Here is a 20,942-nt window from a genome sequence, read left to right as displayed (position 1 = left end):
GGTTTGGTTGAATTTATTCTTGTTTGTTGCCGTAACTAAAACGACCTGATGTATGAAATTATGAAGTAAGTGAAGGAGGAAAAATAACGGTTGAATTTATATTGAAATAACTTTGTGCGAGTTACAATGGGAGGTTGTTAAATATTGTTTGATGTACATGTTTTCATGTTGGGACGTTAATCAGTCTTCGCTGCGAGATTAACGCAATAAATGTTGACTTGAGGTCTCAAATGAACTTTATTTTCTATTTCATTGTTTTTGCTCTTGGAACCTTGCTTGCTAACAAAGAATGAAAGATTTACCAACGTTAAATGAAAAGACGAATTGATTGGTTAATATTGCATGCACTTTTTGGTGTTCTGTGTACACTCCCGTACATGAATATACACGTACCTAAATTGAATGGTCGGTATAGTGTGAAATTTTCCACGATACTCTGTGAACATATTGCATACCTTTTGTCTTGCTTAGCTTTTTTTGGGAGGGTCCCGTATCTTCGGACGCGTGTCACCCCCTTTTTTCACATTGGTTCTCAATAGAGACTGAGGTGGCAGTGATAAACGCTTGCCATTAACCTCAACATTTTTGTGACTTTTGTAACTGGTCTGTTGTTATTCGTTTCTACGAACGTACGTCAATTGATCCCGGACCTTTAGCACGTTTCCTTAAATAACTTTCACTTCTTTCTTACGTACGCAACAACCACGTTACACAGTGTGAGTTTAATGCTTTTTTTATCAGTTTTAACATGGCATGACTTGGCCACTATTGAAAACCATCACCTTAGAAATGTGTTACGAGAACATTCACATGCCTTGAGGGAACAAAGGTGATTTTTCATAAATTCTATAAATTACAAAGACCTTATTTTATATATTTTGGGAAATGATAAGACATGGTAGTCAATAAGTACAAAGAAATCAGGGGGAAGAGTGGCAATTTCGCATCAGTTGTGTGTTTATTTCAATATCGTCGGAATGGGCACAGCTACTGAAAAAAAACAACCTTGACTATACAACAGAGTATGAATTTCTATCCATGTGGAAGTGTTTTTTTAAGGTGATTATTAAGGTAGACATGATGCTTGAAAAACATGATCAATAAGTATTGACAGAATCCAATGTATTCCTTATGGGAAATCAACTTCCAAGTTACGGCTACTCAAATGAGAGTTTAGACTTTTCCTATGACTAAGACATTTTTTGTGTCCTTTTCTGTCATTGGATGTTTGATATTCCTGCGAGAACGAATATACTAATGTTTCCATAAGCATAATGCATTTCTCCTTGCCTCCTGCGGCCATCCTGGCAGTGTTGCCACACCTGATGTGCATAAAAGAGCTAAATTTCATCTTAAATGGAGCTAAAGTTGACTATCAAGGAGCTAGATTAACGAAGGCTGGATAAGTGCAACCTAGTATAGATGTCAGAGGGGTGGGGATGCTGCTTTTACTAAGTGATGACAATTTATTCTTAGTTCTCACCGTTTAGATTCGGCGGCATCACCCATCTCAATAATCTACCAATGGTCATATGAAATCGAAAATAAAGGATTGTCGGATAACAATATTGTCATCTTCACCTCAGCCTCAGTGCTATAAAGTAGCTGGGGAGGTAAGAGGGAGTTGGGCGATGCAGCCAATATAACAACACAACACGTGCAAAATGTATACTCACGGCAAAAGTTGGTCTATGTGGACCAGAGCCTCTGATGGCATCATAGTGAGGCAGGTACCACAGTTCACAGCCAAAGGAGTGCACAAAGCAGCCAGATTTGCTTCAAAAGAGTTAAGTGCTCCCCAGCTGCCGCAGAGAGAAGGACCTCGGGGCAATTGTCCCACATCCCCTTAAGTACTCACTTAATGTACACACAAAACAGCTGAGTGGAAAGTGAGTACTTAAGTGTCTCTCTATTTGTAGCTTATTTTCGACAATGCTATGAAACAGCTAGGACATTCACAAATGCATTACTAAAATTACTTATTTTTTAAAGTGCAAATTATTTCATACAGCTAAATAACACACACAATGTTCACTGGTCAACTTACCTATCTTTCACTCTCAATATCTGCGTATGAAAATTTGAGATATTTTCATAGCTCTGCTTGTCAGTCACTGAATATACGAGCAGAAAGCCATCACCTTTTCTCATATACTGTTCTCTCATAGCACTGAATTCCTCTTGGCCTGCAGTATCCAATACTGCAAAAAAAAAAAAGTTACCAAAATATATGTAATAATTCGTATATGTCATTTTTTAACTTCGTAGGAACAGCATTGCTTATTATTCAAATTATATTACTCAAGGGACCATAGAAACAAATATACAACCCTAGTCAGAAAAGTTCCAGGACAGTTTTTTTAATTCTTTACCTGTGATATTCAAACACAAGAAATGGGTGTTATTCAGTCACCTGATATGTGTTCTGAATAGACATGGCCTTGGAAGCATTTCCATGTAAACTCACTAGGTGGTAGGGCTGTGGAAGTTACACGAGTGACATAATAGACGTGGATTCCGAGCAGAGAGTTAACATTACGTTCTGCATTAAGCTAGGGAAAACTCCTAGTGAAACATGGAATATTGCATATTGTGACGAGGCATTATCAAGAAGCTGTCTCTTTGAATGGCACAAAAGGTTTCGGGAGGGCAGATGATCCCAGAGTCAGCCATCCATCAACATCACATACTGCTGCAAATGTGTAACGTCTGAGGCACCATGAATACCTGCTTGAAGGACAAACTATAAACCAAAACTTTTCTACTGACGTCCTGAAATGTTTGTGTCAAGCAATTTGGTGGTGCTGTCCTGATTTGTGGGCATCTAGGCAGTGGTTCTTATTGCACGACAATGCAAGGCCCCATACTGCTCTATCTATTCAAACATCATATCCCTGCTCTACCATATCTCCCATATTCACCTGACCTGTCAGTGTGATTTTTTTTTTGTTTCCCCACATGAAAACGCCGCTGAAAGGGAAGCGTCATGAAGATATTGCAGCAATCCAAACAGCTGTGACAGATATGCTGAGAAGCATCCCAGATGAAGTTTTCCCTGCTTGCTTCCATGACATCCAAAAACTGTGGCAGCTGTACATAGATAGCCGAGGGGACTATTTTGACATGACCTAAGACAATTAGTAGGCAAGTCGAATAAATTATTTTTTACAAGCTCAGTCCTGGATCTTTTGTGTCAAAGGTTATATTTTCATTTCACGAATGAGTTGTGATACTTATTTTTGTGGCATATGAGGTTATGGTTGGCTATTTGCATTTTGTGCATTTGATATAAATTGAAATGCACTATATAGTAGGAAGATATAATACATACATGTTCATGTGCTGTAGGGGCAGTGCCGGGAGGGGGGGGGGGGGCACAAAGGGGTGCTATGTTGATAACATTAACACTTACAGTGTCATATGTCGTAGTCATATTGAGCGCCCGAATGTTAGGTATTGTAGTGTTATTGTATACAACAGCCAAACATTGAAAGAGAAGCTGCATATATTTTCCTGTACTGTCGGTAGTCTCTATAAAGATCATAGCCGTTGTCTTCTCTTTCGTCAGTATTGTTGTTAAGAATTGTTTCTTCTTTTGTTTTAAGTGGCCTGTTTGTGTTATGTACCTACAGCTCAGCAAGTTCCTTTTTTGGCATTGTTGTTGAACGGTTTTATTGTCTACCTACTTGTTTTTCCTAAGTAGTAGTAGTAATGTAAGCATTATCATTCTTTTCGGTAATGCAATGTAAATTACCAGAGAGAGAAGTAAAGACCAATTATGTACTTCAGACTGCTAAGCAGTATGGTCTTAAATGCATGAACAATTGTTTAGATGAAAACAATTGCTTGGAAAGCACTTTACAGCAAAAGAGGTTATGACAGAAACTAATCTACATGAAATTCTCTACAAAAAAGGTTCTTTACATTTTTCTTCTAGGAAGCACCGTTAGGGTGTTAGAGGAGCGAGAAATTTCACTTCTTTCTTTCCGCTCCATTTTGCAAGAGCAAAAGACAAGGAAACTTTTTTGCAAGGTAACTTGAGTTTATTTCTTATTAAAAATACCTATTCTAAATGTATGAGCGGCGGTAGCTCAGTCCTGTTGACATCCGTGGTGGAGTGGTTAGCACAGCGTGCTGCAATGCCAGGAATCCCTGGTTTGAATCCCGGCTGGATGTTTGTGCATGTCCGTAATGAGAAAAACTGAGAATATCAGTAAAAAGTGATGTGTGAAAGTCTAGAAAATGGTGAATGACTGAATACTACCACGTAGGGGTATTCTTTAAAAAAAAAAGAAGAAAAAAGTGTCATTTGGGTATCTGACTATCATGCATGAAACCCGGTTTCGTTCCCGGCAGGGGAGAACTGACACTTTTTCCACCTGTTGAAGCAGTTCCGGCACCCATCCAGCGTCGTATAAAGTGGGTACCTGGGGGAAACTCTGGGGTGCAAAGGCAGCCACGGGCATGGTGCTGATCACATGACCCTCAACTTCGCCCATGCTGAATAAAGTGTGGAACCCTAACTCCACACCCCATATACGCCTTCATGGTGTGGTGCAAAGCACAAGGGAGCACTTTACTTTATCTATTTTTTCTAAATGTTCTAACAACTTTTCTTGAAAATGTGTTTTCAAGTTGTAATATATGTATGTTAATTAAACAATAATTCTGCAATATTAATATAAAACACATGAACATAATGTCTGTATTTCTGCTACTGTTAGACACCAAACCATCCCTTGTCGTCTACCAGCAAGTATTATTGTAAGTACAAATGAACAAGATCATCACAGTTGTCCTGAGCTTTCAGATCGAAGCGAAAGCTACAGGCAACAATCTACAAAAGGATTTCAAACAGAAGTGATGACACCCCCCCCCCCCCACCTTTAGGATACATTCACCGTGTATGCATGAATAACAAAGTGCTAAGATGCATGCTATTGAAAACATGGTCCAGTTGGAGCGACAAATGCAGCTTGTCATGTAGTTTCAAATCAGAAAGTTGCATTTATTTCTTAAGATTAGCTTCGAAGAGACACATGCTGCTTCAGTCTGAAAGCTCCCTTCCTCTTCTACATTCTATCCCGGAAATCCCCGGAGAAAACGAATGAATACAGATCTATTGTGCAAATAGTAACTCGAGAATATTAGACCAATGAACGCGTGAGACTGAACAGAATTGCACAGCCTTGCTCCAAAGATTCCCTAAACCGAGTATAGAACTGTGTCAGGTTTTGAACAATGCTTACATATCACTGAACACTTTAGCCCAATTTTCCTACAGCTACAAGGCCCCTTGTGGAGCCTTGAAGGTGTTTACAGATTATAATACGAAGAAGCTCTAACATCCCTAACTCATCAGCTACAACGGGTACGGAACAAGTTTGTAATCTGAATAGGTCTTGTGATTTTTTAGTAAAATATTGTTTTAAATAAAAACTCTGGATCGACTGGATACAATACATCTCTGATATTCACTTCAGAATGACTGATCCAGTGATTCTCTCTCTTATTTCGTTCAAACTTTACATTTGCCAAATACTCAACATTGAAGACATTACATTATCATGAGCAGTGGTAGGATTGATTTTCTTGTTCCCCAAAATTGTTGACTTTATACCATCAAAATCAAGGAATGGTGAATGAGATGAGGATCACTGGCAAAAGAACTGGAAGTCTTGGCTTATCCCTTGATATAAGAGACTTTCATTCATCGACATGCAGTTCATCTATTTTATCTGTGAACTAGTAGGCAAGCCAAAAATCCACTTACTTAGCATTGAGTCAGTCACTTCTCTGCCATCCACCACAACTCTTCATAGAGTGCACCACCGCTCAGTCATCATATCTGACCAGACCAGAAACCAAAACTTTTCTGATTGTGTTATTGTGATTTGAATTGTTGTTTTAAGTCTACTTTATGCACAAATAGGCTAATCGAGACTGGACCTACAGTTTAAAATGGGACTCCAAACCATTGTGTAATGTGCCTCCACCAAGTATCGAACCCGGGACTCCTTGATTTTATTGTTAAATAACCCTATTGGACAAAGTCAGCATGTTCCTTTAGAGATTCCTTGACTTTCAGACCAAACATATTATCTCCCGCACACAGGTGACACTAAACTATTTCCTATAAAGTTCTGCATGCAATGATAAAAACAACTGAACCATAAATGACATTCTTAAAGAAAAAAAAAACAAATGTAATAAGTCCAGTTTTATAAAAAATATATATTTATTTTTATAGAAGAAATATACTGCAAAACATCACGTAAAAGGTGCTTCTGTGAGTTCAGTAACACAGTGGGGAGGAAACAAACGATATACATATTGAAATTGAGCGGGTAGATCGAAGCAGTACATGCTGCTACGAAGGCTGGTAACCACAGTCACTTCCCTCCCTCCATGTAATCCCGCTTCCTCTTAAGTGTTCATTGGTGGATCCGTCTCACGTCACTACTTGTGCAGTCTTGTTTTTGTTTGTTTGCTCCAAAGATACCCAGAACAGAGTATAGGAAAGGAGAAATCAAATATGATGAAGGCATGTTTGTTTCTCATGTAGGCTTTTCAGTTGAAAAAAAAAATGAAAGGTGCTATGACCAGAGCTTGAATTTGGGTCTCTGGATTTCCATCCCGTCTTCTACCACTCGGCTATGCCTTCAATTGAACACATGTATTTCCACAATCTTCCTCTACGTCTTCCAAGACATCCGATAGGGGCAAGTTTGCACTGCATAAAATGCACGTACTTAAGAACAAAAGCAAAAACCTGAATAAAAATGAAAATTTAATGTGTCAATAAAGGGAATGTGGGTAAGGAAATGAAATCCAAAACAACAAATTTTAGCAAGGGTCCAGAGTTCTTTGTGTGTGTGTCTTCTATATCATCACTCATTCTCATATTTGCAATAATCCATTGCAGACAAGTGAAGTACAAACAAAAACAAATCAATAACAACAAATTTTAGCTGTGCACGAAATAACACTAACTACAAAATAAAGCTCTTTGCCCTTTGTTTCACCCTTGAAATAAGGTTTCATCTAGTTTTCTTCTGCTCCAGTTTCCAACATTTCATTTTGGATACATTGCATGTTTACTTACTTCATTAGGCTACTAGATGCATTCCTTGCTATGTTCGACAATAAATAATGTGTTGTCATTTTTCACAGAATATGTGTTCCTTGCAACAGTGGCAAATGCCATTTCACAAGGAAAAAGACACAGATGGGATGTTAGGTTAGGTTGCATGCATACATGTGGCAAACCTGACCTCTTTGAAACTTGGAACTGCTGAAACTATGCACCAATGACAAAAATGGCACCAAGAAAATTTGTTTCATTTAATGTCCTCCATACATTCTGAAGTCCACAAGTGGCAGCATTAATGACACCCTGTGCATTATGTGTGTGTGTTTCTATATCTAATTTTGAATTTATTTAATATCATAGAAGTGTTAAATTTCATGTTATCACTGAAAAGTCATCCATGACTGTCACAGAGTAACAAGGGCATGGCCATTTAAATAACACTTTACATAAAATTTGAAATGCAACTCTTCGTAGTGATCTTATTATTTCCATTAAACAACCCGTGGCTCAACAGTCCTGGAAGGGACTAGGCCGATCTCCCGACTGCCATTCTCCCTCCCACAATCATACCTGGAGGTGTGGAGATCTTCAACCGGCAATGGGGTGACGTGGGGTCAGCTCGTCAAACCCTCAGCCGTTATAGGAGATTTCCAAGACCGGGTTATGCTACTCACTCGTAGATCCCCAATTTCCTCGCGATGGTGGGTTACCACCGGTCCTATACACAGGCTGAGAACCTGGAGACTGAACCCAGGCAGACTCAAAACCCATGCTGTTCCGTAGTCTGACTCCAAAGCACAGCACCTTAGACCGGACAGCCACGGAGGAGGATATTATTTCCATTACAAATGGGATAAAAATATTAAACGGACTGAAATTTGCAAAACATTAGACAAAGTTAATAAACACTACATGTAACTTACCATCTAGTATACACCAATGTCCATCAATTTCTGTATGTTGAATGTAACTATCCTCTATGGTTGGATCATAGTCTGTTACAAAAAGTTTCTGAAAAAACTGAATGGTTAGGGCACTTTTACCCACCCCTCCATCACCTACTACAACTAGTTTGTAAGTTGTTAGGTTTTCATTTGGGGGTTTCGACATGTTGATCTTTGGATATTATAATTAAACAATGTGTCAGGGCAGCTTGGCTGCTTTCCAAGTGACTGTCACCTGAAAAAAACAGTAAAATTTGATTAGAATTTTGTATGAACATAAAAAAATTATGAATATTCAAAGCATCTTAATATAGGAATAAGGATCAAATGACAGTTTATGCTCATTCAAATGACAAAGCAGTGTGTATGAACAGTGGGTCATTTGTTAAATGGCAGATAACTGCTCTTGAAGAATTTGGATCCGAAATAAATTGGTAACATTATAGTATAAGGGAAACGGATTTCTTCAAATTTACAGGAGAAAGTCCTTATGGAAATAATTTTCTGTAGTGTTGTTAAGTTCGTGAATCTAGTTATGATCCATTTTAATGCGAAAACATGACCTTCTATGCGAAAATCTCTGTCCAACACGCTGTTTGTGCTGCCGTCATTTGATTTCTGCATGAGAGTACAATGTTCCATATGTTAAGATGACGCAACCCCATAGTCAGTGTTTCAGCCTCGCCGTGTTTTCACTAGAACATTACATGTCGAGTATTTTTAATTTTTTTTTTAACTATGCTTGCCTAACCTAACTTAACCTAACCTAACCGAAAATGGTTTTTGGGGCTAACGTCAATGGTTTTTTGGGCTAATGTGAATGGTTTGTGGGGCTAACGTCAATGGTTTGTGAGGCTAACGTCAATGGTTTTCGACGTATTAGGATAATTTCAAATCTGGGCACGAAAGTAGGTATTTACCGGTGAACGAGGTTGCAACACTGCATAAATCGACAAAACAGTCGCACAACGTGCCCTGAACCAATACGCTATCGCCCGCCATACAGGATCGAAATAACAAGTAACAGCAAGTACTCGTAAATGTAAGAAATAGACATTATCTTAGGCTAGACTCTAGTTAACGTCCTTCTTGCCCGTTTACGTCTTTCTTGCACACTCCTTCTTGCCCGTTTACAAAACTGTGCTAGCAGACAGCCGGCGCTCCGGCATCCGTAGGGTAAGTAAGTTTTTCTTTTTACACTTTGTCACTAACCATTCACGGGAACGAGGTATGCCTATGAGGTTAGGTTAGGTTTCATTAGCACTCATTTCACCCCTAAATATGTGCTTCATCATCGAAAAATGTCCTCAGTATGTTCAATCACGCATATCCGGAAAACATCGGTTTTTCTCGATTTTCTCCTCCAGGAAATTTTTCCTCGCCTTGGGATTTACTTTGTTGAATTCCTTATAAAATAACCTTTCCAACGATATATGACACGTATTCCTTAGGAAAAGGACGTAAACTAGAGTCTTACTTTATCTTAGTTAGAAATGCATTATTTCACCTTAGGAAATGTTCCGCATTCCAAAATAGTATGTTAGCAATGTAAAAAAATATGATTTATAGGTGTTTCCCTTATACTATAATAGTACCAATAAATTATTTATATAGTCCCATCCCCAACTACCAGAAATCAGCAAAGGAAGTGCAAAAATCGCCCCTTAATGAACCAGCCCATGTACGAAAACATGCAGTAAACAAATCAGACCACACTGAATAGAATATTTTCACACACACACACAAAGCTTTCTTCACGTGCAAGCATAACATGGTTACCAAGGGGCTTTTCACCCTTCACTGGAGTGATGATGCACACTAAAGTTGCCAGAAAAGAGGGAAATCTGTATCAAATTTAAACGAAGTACGAATATACTTAGGAAATCTATCGTACCCAATTTAGAAGCTACTTTCAAACTTTCGTGCACACAACCAAACCATGTAACACATACTTCATATTCTGCTTACGTTAGACTTAAGAATATATCGGATGCGTTAATCAATTTTCCTTTCATCCTGCAAATTATAAAACTACGAGCACATTTTACATATACGCAAACGTACATGTATGTGCGGTTACTGTTCTCAGAATAAATATGACGTCGCAATTGTATCAAAAACAAAGATGGTCAACATCTAGAATATTTTCTTCTCATATACTGTACAAAATGACAACCTGTTCTTAAATGTACTTATTGTTAAAAGGCATATTTTGATCAGCTGGTGCATTACATACAAAATTATTATATCTGTGCTATCTCGGAATTTACTCATAAAACCACAACATACTTACCACCTCATACTTCTTCTGTTAAAATTAATATCACCTGTGTACTTATTCTTTACAGCTACCACATAACATAAAATGGCCTTCAGCGCAAATCCGTCAAGGTAGAAAAACAACAGTGCGCATGTTTGATCCAGCCCCACCTGACAACAAAAGTGCCATACAACTTATCCCATTATGCACATTAGTCGAGGAAATATAATACAGATTTTATATATAATGTAAATTTATTCTATTATATATTAATATGTATATTTTTATATGTTTCATAATATTTCTTGTATCATAGAAGAGTTCGAATGCAATTTCTAGTAGTAATGCCTGGACGACAATAAAAACAAAAGAGCAACAAAATTCGCTGAAGCAAAATTGCGGCGAAGAAGCAAATGTTGTTTTGGTTGCAAATGAAAAATGAAAAATTTCCAAATGGCAAAATAAATGGAGAGTTCGTCAAACAAGACATTTCTTTGGGTGTAAGTAGAAGATATGGGTATTTATTTCGGAAAAAAATGCATAAATTCATTGAGGCGGTCTTACTATTATTATCAGAGTTGTTTTGTTTATAAATGCTTATCGTCGCTACCTCTTCGGTGTAATCGCGACGAAGGGAATAATTGAATATTAGATGACATGGGCAGGCTACAAGCCCAATGAAGCATCCATGTCAATACCAGGACTCGAACCCAGAACCTTGGATGGTGAGGTCACGTTGAGCACTGAATATTAATAAAAACTAGGATAACACCCAGAATTTGAAATTTAACCAATTATAATATAATAATTGTAGTCTAATGTTATTTATAATATTCATACATGTATGCTTGTACCTATTTGAAAATAATTGGTAACTATAATCCTAATGTACTGACATGTTCCATGCCATCCGTGGAAGGACAACCACTCTACAATGAATGAAATAAATCATATCATATCATTATTATTATTATTATTATTATTATTATTATTATTATTATTATTATCAATGGTTTCTTAATAATTATAGCAAACCAAGTATTAATGTCTCCATATATTCGTAATGTATCAAAACATTTGACGATAACAGTTCGTGGTACCAGTTTCATAGATCGGAGACACATTAAAATCGGATATTTTGTGTTTCGCATGGTTCGTACTTACCAATTGTGCGGAACATAGTTCAAGGTGCCATTATGCTTTTTACACGAAAACAAACACTTTTTCTACTAAAATAACTCATTTTTCTAAGTGCTACCGAAAGGCACGTAACGGTGCGATATCCCTTACTTTGCGAATGGTATCGCTTCTTTTGTTTTCGAATATCAGTGTTTCCACCGAAAAATACCTACTATTGTGTTCGTCACGTGTGCAAATTGTACATTATGAACGGGTAGCTGACGGATAACCCCACGAACCATTCCGATAAGGTTAGGTTTGGCAAGCATAGTTAAAAAATGGGAGTTGGAAACACTGACATGATATCTTGGTTAAATAGATATACCACAATGAAAGAAAATACCTCGACTAACGGAAACCTTAGAGAAACTCATTTCCGTAAGTAGTTTCTTCTGTAAAAATGAAGAAATGTGTCTCCGATGTATGAAACTGTTACCTTGCAGAACATAGCTCAAGGTGCCATTATGCTTTTTTACACAAAAACAAACCCAATTTGGCCCAAGTTCCTTTTGTTTTATTGCGATTTCATCATGCTACGAATGCAATTTTTACATGGTTTGATTTCGATGTACGTCTGTTAACACATACTGCACAGTTTTAGCGGTTACTTAAGGTTTGTTATATGCTTTCGTGGTTAGGTTAGGCAGGTTAGGTTTGGTTCCCTTAGCATTAAAATAAAGTCCATAAATGCATTCTACTAAGGTTACGATTTACTTCTACATTCATTCCCACGCTTCTACGATATTTACTTCGCTTCTCGACAGAGAATATCTTGTCCATGAGAAGTGCGTAAGGTAATTATTAAGTTGTTTTTTATCAAGATAAATAACTTTTTTGCGGGTCCAAACAGTGCTCATTACTTTAAGGAAGGTTCAAATTTCGTGTGAAAGAAGGTTCAATTCACAGATAGCCCCACGAACCATTTCCGATCAGTTTAGGTTAGGTTTGGTTAGGTTAGGCAAGCATATTTAAAAAGAAAGGGGTTGGAAACACTGACAGGGGGTTACATCATCAAACGTATGCAGCATCCGGTTCACGTAGCGAAAGAGCAATGGCACTTTCGCGTTGGTGAGATATTTCTCTTGAAAAATACATGATTTTCCGGTCAAATAGATTCCACAATGAAAGAAAATACCTCGACGAACGTTGGAAACCTTAGAGAAACTCATTTCCGTAAGTAATTTCTTCTGTAAAAATGAAGACATGTGTCTCCGATATAACAAACTGTTACCCATTTTACAATGTATTCTGGCTAGTGCTCCACTTACCACTAAGGATCTAAGAAAGTTTTTGTGTAACAGTTTGTTATATCGGAGACACATTTCTTCATTTTTACAGAAGGAACTACTTACGGAAATGAGTTTCACCAAGCTTTCCAACGTTCGTGGAGGTATTTTCTTTCATCGTGGAATCTATTTGACCGCAAATCATATATTTTTCAAGAGAAATATCCCACCAACGCACAATTGCCATGCTTCCCGTACGTGAACTGTATGCTCCGCACGTTCGATGACGTAACCCACTGTCAGTGTTTCAAACTCCTTTTTTTTTAACTATGCTTGCTCAAGCCAACCACCTTGGCTTGCCACCTTAAACTATGTTCCGCGATACACAATTGGTAAGTACGAACCATGCGAAACACAAAATCTCCGATATAACTGTGTCTCCGATATAACGAACTGCTACCAGTTTTGTACTTTTTTTTTCGGCTCAACTTCTGACTGCTGGATGCTCATCTTGTCATTATGCACGCGTCTGTTCTACATCATTTGAATTTGCTACATTTCTAAATATACTCCCTAAAGAGGCATAATGAATATTTTATTCGTATTTATTGCAGCCCAAATTTTGTTTCACATACATACATGTTTTGTTACCTAGCATGTGGACTTGTGCTGCCCCCATTGAAACATATTCTGTTTCACTAAGTAGTGGTTTCTTTTAAAACTTGCAAAATAAAATTTGAGGGGAAATTCCAGAGGTGGGATGTAATAGACAAATTACTAATAGGTGATAACAGAAATTTCTAGAAAATTTCCAAATGTTATTTGCTCACGTTACCTCACCTGCATAATGTGATGCCTACCACTTTTTCCCCATGTAAAATGTTAATTTCTGTACCACATCAATTTCTGATAATTAGACCCAAATGCCGATTCATTGCTAAAAAAAAGAAGTATGAAAAATAGTTAAGGGTACACTATGCTAAAGGTATGCTAAAGCTCACTGAACTCTGAGAAAGGTCTAGAGATATTTTATTTAGGAAACCGAAAGTGTTTTGTTATAACATGTAGCTTTGAGCAAGTGGTGTAGTAATTACATATTTTTTTCAAGTGAATATCTGATCAGGGAGTATGTACCTTCCCAAAATGTATGTTCTTTAGTGCATGAATGCTAAGCCATTATACGAATAATAAAATTGAATAACATTTTAATCTCTCATGCTTGTAAAACACAAGGTCATGTATTTACACTTGTTTTTAACAACAACATAATTCATTTTCAGAAATTGGTGCAATGTCTTCACGAACTATGTTTGTTATGCAAGAGGGACCTGCAAATGCACTTGCACTTAACAAGGATCATTCACAGGTTGTAATTGCAGGAAGAAATGGTATGGATGAACTTTGTTATGTATAATTATTTAAAATATTATCAATATGTTAGATTACAGATGTTGGAAACATTTTGTACAATTAATATCTTCATGTTAACACATGATTGGTCGCAGGTGAGCATGGCGCTCACTCTTGCTTTTGAGGCATATTTCACAATTTTAATTTTCAAAAAAAAAATTTTTTGTACTTCTAGTGATCTGTGTACTATATCCCTTCTTTTTTTATTGCACAATGTTTATTTGTCTTTAAACAGTTTACACTGTTAATACATTGTCGAAGCAAACAACTCTCAGTGCTTGCAAAAAGTGTATGTTATTCAAAGCTTTCTTGAAAAACCCTGGTTCAGTTCCATCTGTATTCCACAAATCTGACATAATATAAAATCCCTTAGACACTTATCATGTTTTCTATTAACATGACAAAAAAACATTATATGTATGAAAACTGACGAGAAACAGCCTAAACTTATTGACTAAATAATACACAAATCTAAATAAAAGAATGTAACGTAATCGGTTGCAGGTGAGCTTTGCACTCACTATGACAACACATCTTCCACAACAAAGGTCTCTCTCATTTTGCCGTTTACACCATCACACTAAAATGTGGTCAGGTCACTCGTGACACTAAAAATCAGCTTGAAAGCACCACAGGGCAATATTTTAAATACTGTTAAAATGGCACTTAATTTAAATTGAAACTGAGCACAAATACTCACCCACAGCCGATTGCATGTTAATTGTTGGATATTGTTCTGGCTGAATTCATAATTAATTGTAAATTATTGTCTGCTGTGTTCTCTTTCCCCATATGATAATTATTATCTTATCAGTTCATTCCTCTATCTACTCTAATCCTGTATATTATCCCATAATTTCTTCTCAAAACCCTCAGGATACAAATATTACTTAGCTGTTATACTGACTACCTATCATAATCTTTATTTATCCGTTGACCCATTATTCCATGGTTTTGGATGTCATCAGATACATGCAAACGAAATAAGCTGTAGTGTATGGGAGATATTACAATATAAAAACATAATTCACACATATGATGCACCAATTTACATTAATTGGTACTTTGGTATTATACGGACTACCTCATTTGTCTACGTTAAATTATATTCCCCTCGCAAACATAAGTCATTTACAACTCCCCCCCCAACTTTTGCCCAAGGTCAGGCATTCAATTGAACACCTTTTTTGTTTGTATTAGAAATATCGTAGAACAACGTGACAACATGTTTGGTAGCACACTTTTCACTCGTGACATTAACTACAACGATATTTATGCTAAGAGAACCAAACCTAACAACATAGCCATTCCTCGTGCGTGACATCATAAATCATACCTCATAAAATTGATAATTATTCATTTGTAATGCATCTCCGCATGCTAAAAACAACGAAATCTTCATCATCTGCAATCTTATTTGGCAGAATATATGTGCCTATAATACATGAGTTAGAACATGTACACCTCAAGAAGAAGAATTCTCTGGAGCCCATGTGCAGTCACTTATGAGCTACTGCGAAGGCCTTTCCACCCATCTGCCTGCAAACGGAGGCCATTGTCAAACCTTCTCCTTCATTAGTAAACTTGCTGGTCTGGTATGCATGCACAGAGATAATGAATTGTCATTTGACGTGAAATTTCTGTAAGATTGGGGCTGACAGAGGGCAGAAAAACCACTCCTCTTCACTGTTGCAAGTTTGTATAGGAGGCATCATCTTTAAAATTAAAGAATAATGGCATTTTGAAGTTCACTTGATTAGTGTTGCAGCCTTGAGGACGTTTTGTAAATATCAGTTCATACCTCATGTAAATTTGAGCTGTTTACATTCTACACTTTTAAGGTTTTCATTTGACTCTTGTAATAGTATTTAAAAACTAAGGTCTATGAGATTGTAGATTTATTTATATATTTTACAATTATATTGTGAAGTATTGCTTGATTAACTGTAATTTTTTCTTTAACTCTCCGTAACCTGCTTGGCGGTACTCAGTGCTGCATTTCTTAAAATTTTTAATTCTTTCTTTTACCCGAGCAATAATGGTCGGGAAAGCACTCTACACTATTCCCGCTAAAACATAGAGGCTTTTGTACTTTTTTTCTCGCGTGCCTTCAGTTGTTTACATGCCTCACTTCATGATTGCCAAGTAACAGAATAGCAAGGCTAAAGGAGAAAATTACAAATAAATTACATAGATTAAAACATAGATATAAAATTAAATGGAGAGAAGCAAGTTCAGCAATTTATCAACATCAGTACAGGGTTGGGGCTTCTGCATAGCCAAATTGTTAACATAAGTGTGAGTGATCCTGTATTCAATTCCAACTGGTAGCTCCGATATGAAACACTTGGAGAGTTACTTGAAATAAATAGCAATGGACCCCAGTTGAAAAAGCTAGGTAGCAGTGATGATGGAACTAGTACACTCAGTGACACTATGCATCATCCATGAAATTCAGTTCTTGTGCATTTTAATAGATTCTTACTGCATTACAGATCTCACTGTGTAACTAATTTACAGTGGGCAGGTGGAGGGCAGATGACTCCCTCATTGTATCCCCTGCAAGTAAAATTGGTACCTGATTGAATTTTACCCAAAGTATGCACTTTACATGTGATATTTAGGTTTATGTCAATTGGGACAGCTCCTACAACATATCGTATAGCAAGCACTCTTATGCTTTTGTTTGTTGCCTTCATACAGTCAGTCCAAGATTCGAGACAAAAAAATTATTCAAACTGTTAACCCTGACAGGATTTATTTTCTGAAAGATGTGTGGTTGTGGTTGCAACTTGGAATAGTGCATTAAGAAAACAACTTGAAATTTGCTGTAATGGACATACCCTAGATTGGCATAACATGTGTACTGCTTAGGAAAAAATAAATTTCCTGGCAAAGTAATGTGGTTTTATGCCATGAATATCTGACCGTGGAAGGTAGTTGTATGTATTTCATTCCCAATGTGAATATGTCAAAATCCTTCAAACAACTTCTGTGTGGCATATGGTTGGAAGACTGTAACGGACATAACATAGCAAGTTACGTTTGTCGTTCCTTCAAGAAACTATATAACTGGCCAACCACATGATGCAGGGTTGCCAACCTCTTGTTTCTGGATTGTTGGAACCATGCATGTGCCACACGTTATCTTTATTTTTCTGACCAGCAATTCATTAATTTTTTTCATGGCTGTGTCCACTTTCTGCTGGAACATTATCACATTATCTTATTGATACAGTCCAGGTATTAAGCGTATGGCTATACCGCGTTTGTTACAACCTGTCCCGGTTCCCGCGCTAGTTGCTCCCTGGCTTTTCTCGGTGCTGGGGAAAGTCAAAGCCAGGCAGCCAATTAAAATACGCAACGTGGCAACAGCCTCTACGTAAGCGCCTCTCTTCTGGCTTCCATTCGCTCCTCGCTGTCCAGCAGACGATTTTTTCCTCGTTTCTCATTGGCACCGAAACTGTCGAGCGCTCCCTAGCGCGGGAAAGGGGACAGGTTGTAACAAACGCGGTATACAAGGTTTGACCTTCATGTCTAGAAGGAGAGAAATCATAGACCAACAGTTTTGGCTTTGAATCACCGGCTCAGATTTGGTGGGAACCCAACGATATACCTAAATCCTGTGAATCTCCATTCAAGCCGAGGAAGTCAAGGAGGTTTCGGAATGACTCTTCATCGAAGTATGGTACCTTCGCCATCAATTCAGCATTTTGGGTTCAATCACCTAAACACGGTACTCCAAATTACTTCCCAGGAGTTGTTATTTGTCATATTGGGGATAGTATCATCTACGAGATAATGTTGGAAGATTGGGTCACAAGACTGGTACACCCTAGATGGTTGAAGAGACATGTTTCAAGCAACTCTGCAGACAGCAATGATTGATTTAGTTTATTTTACTTCGCGTTTTGTGCCTCTTGCCTAATTTGCGAAGATGGGAATGAGTGATGAAATTGATGAATGGACATTCACAAACAACCAAGCTCGAGTGGGATTTGAACCCGGGACCCTTGCAGACAGCGATGACTTCAATGTTTCAATCCCAAATAGAAATTCAGCTAACCCCAGTGGGACAGAACCAGAACCTACCCCAGGTAGAACCGCGTATCCAGAACCAGGTACTAGCACAACTCACTCGTCTCCGAGAAGGTCTACCAGGGATCGCTGCCTACCAGGTCAATACTCTCATCAGCATACCTGATATTTTTTAATGGGATGATACGGTCCAGGTATTAAGCGTATGACTACAAGGTTTAGCCGTCACATCTAGAAGGAGAGAAACCATAGACAGATACATTCTGTAGCATGCTTCACCGTCTGGTTTTTATATTGTGCAATTTATACTAACCTGCATTACCGTGTCCCTCACTCGAACCTATCACTTATCTCTCCTTTTGTGCTTTTTATTATATATTGCATTGTTTTGTGATAGGAACTTAATACGAAATGAAAAGATGGAATGATGTGAGACAGTGAAACTCAATATCGAGACCTATTACCAAAAGGGAAATAAGTACAAGACAGTGGGGTCAACCGATTCAGTTAATCCATCTCACTAATCAACTTCGTAAATGCCCTTGGCTAAATCTGAAGTCCTGACTGGTACTGCTCAGCAAAGATGAGAAAGTCTCTGGCACTGCTGTCCTGTGAGCAACTTGTTTGTTCGAGGGTGGGGTCAGGTGGGAGGTGAGGAGTAGCAAGGACTGCTCGATTTCTAACACCCTTTCAATGTTGCCAAACTTACATGGACGAAAGGTCATTGAGTTTGAGTGCGTCTGTTGTGTATGTTGTTTGTACCAAAAATGAAGTGCAAAACCGTACATAGTGAGAGCCTAGAGGTGATTTTGAATGTTGTTAATTTTTTTGACAACGAAGAGAGAGAAGGGTGTTACACGTTTCCGGTCAATCAAGCTACAAAGCGAGCTTTTGAGAGCTAACGTTACTCTCATCTTCAGGGATTCACTTCAATCCCAGACGATGAGAGTGACGTTAGCTCTCGAAAGCCTATCCGGAAATCACCTGGCTGATTGCCCGAGGAAACCTCTTCAATTCATTCTTTCTTTTTAAAATGTAAACTGTGTGTATATTTGACGGGTTATTTATTTACATAAATATTGTTTATACGAACCTTGCCGCCCCAATTTTATCTTAAGTTAGCAGCACCTCTGGCCTGGTCCCCCCAATCGCCGCCACTGTCTCTAAGGATATAATTATAATTAATAATTTAATTGAAGATAAAATCTGTTTCTTAAATGGTAATATTTACTATCGCATAGTATGAATCACAACCATGACAATAGATTTTATTGTTATTAATTATTTAAATCGGGAATCGTCACGAACGCTATTCATTCTTCTTACACCACTGACCACGCCACCCTGAATGTCGCATTTTCCGGCACGTCCGCTTGAATTCCATCTGTCAGATAACAGCTGTGAGGCAACGTGCCAACAGCGTGCCATTTGAGAGCAGAGGAAAAGAAAAATTTCCCCCAGATTCTCATCTGCTGCCGTTGACCGAGACAGAAACAAGTAACTAACTAACTAACTCTCTTGCCTTCTTAAACCCGAAGGTTCATGGCTGCAGCAACACAGGTCTTCCATCTGTCCCTATCTTGAGCAAGATCTATATACTCTTTTCCATCCCTACCGATTTCCTTTAGGTCCATCTCAACGTTGTCCCTCCATCTTCGTCTTGGCCTTCCTACAGGTCTCTTACCATCAGGTTTCCCAACAAGAATCCTGTAAACTCCTCTTTCCTCTCCCATTTGTGCCACATGGCCTGCCCACCTAAGTCTTCTTGATTTAATTATTCTAATAATATCTGGACATGAATACAAATTATGTAGTTCTAAATTATGTAGCCTTCTCCACTCACCTGTCTCCTCATCCCTTTTAGCTCCAAATATTTTCCTAAGGATCTTATTTTCAAATACTCTCAAGTTATGTTCCTCTTTCAATGTAAGGGACCAAGTTACAGAAACAAGGGGGGGTGGATTTTAGTTCGCATGTTTTCCGGGGGTTTTCTCTTCTTTGCTGAGCAGTACATCATTATACATATATACCTGTCAGAATTCAAACTAAAGTGTTAGCACAGTAGGAAGCTATGGTTCTATGATGAAAAGGAAGTACCAACTTACATTTAACTAAGGAACAACATTTATATTTATGCTGAAACAATTATAAGTAATTTTATGCAAAATATATGGCTAAAAAACAGAAAAACAAATTTAACAACATCATCAAATTATGCATAGGTTATCAAGACCATTATCATATATAAATGTAATTGAAATAAAGAAAATATTTCTTTATTATTCCCTCTTGAGGTAGTGTATGTCTTTTTCTTATATTTTAGCATGCATCAGTTCCAAATCTGAGTATACTCAATATGTCACTTTCTTCATCCAGGGTTTCTACAATCCTGATCTTCAGTTTTCAAAACTCAGCAGCTGGCTAAATCACATCCAGATGTAGAATGTATGTGTGTCACTTTGTGTAACTTTCCTCAAAGCATCCATTTGAGGTATTGTAGCATTTGTAAGCTTGCTTGTTAATGAAGATGAAAGCAGGCACTTATTAACTGCTTCAAATTCAACATGGCATATTTTATGCATATGAGTGCCATTCCACAACTTTCCACTCTTTTGAAAAATTATACCATAATCAAAGTTCTTTCAAGATCCAGAAAAGGCTACTATATAGCTTAAGCATCCAATTTATCATTAAATTGCAAAGTCTAATGCTTTAAAAGCAACAATAATTGTACAAATATAAATCCATCACATATTGCTACATTTGTACTTATCTTTGTTCCATCATGAGAA

The 20,942-nt window shown here is 37.6% G+C and overlaps 2 protein-coding genes across 4 annotated transcripts in view; one reads left to right on the top strand and one right to left on the bottom strand.

Annotated features, from left to right (window-relative positions):
• The window catches only part of LOC145986469 (ras-related protein M-Ras-like), a 28,552-nt gene extending 18,113 nt beyond the window's left edge, over positions 1–10,439 (bottom strand). For both annotated transcript variants that reach the window (XM_083120512.1, XM_083120513.1), the window contains exons 1-3: positions 10,331–10,439; positions 8,017–8,272; positions 2,048–2,201 (exon numbers count right to left, since the gene is read on the bottom strand). In XM_083120512.1, the coding sequence (XP_082976638.1) occupies positions 2,048–2,201; positions 8,017–8,203 (341 nt within the window). In that variant the 5' untranslated portion in view covers positions 8,204–8,272; positions 10,331–10,439. The remainder of the gene's footprint in view (positions 1–2,047; positions 2,202–8,016; positions 8,273–10,330) is intronic.
• Positions 10,440–10,705: 266 nt separating this feature from the next.
• The window catches only part of Wdr24 (WD repeat domain 24), a 128,182-nt gene continuing 117,945 nt past the window's right edge, over positions 10,706–20,942 (top strand). For both annotated transcript variants that reach the window (XM_083120511.1, XM_083120510.1), the window contains exons 1-2: positions 10,706–10,797; positions 13,983–14,090. In XM_083120511.1, coding sequence (XP_082976637.1) covers positions 13,994–14,090 — 97 coding nt within the window. In that variant the 5' untranslated portion in view covers positions 10,706–10,797; positions 13,983–13,993. The remainder of the gene's footprint in view (positions 10,798–13,982; positions 14,091–20,942) is intronic.

This window comes from Lepisma saccharinum, chromosome 4 (genome assembly GCF_977018435.1).
Source record: "Lepisma saccharinum chromosome 4, izLepSacc3.1, whole genome shotgun sequence".
NCBI lineage: Eukaryota > Metazoa > Arthropoda > Insecta > Zygentoma > Lepismatidae > Lepisma > Lepisma saccharinum.
Note: the sequence above shows the minus strand (reverse complement) of the source record. Positions and strands in the feature narration are given on the sequence as shown.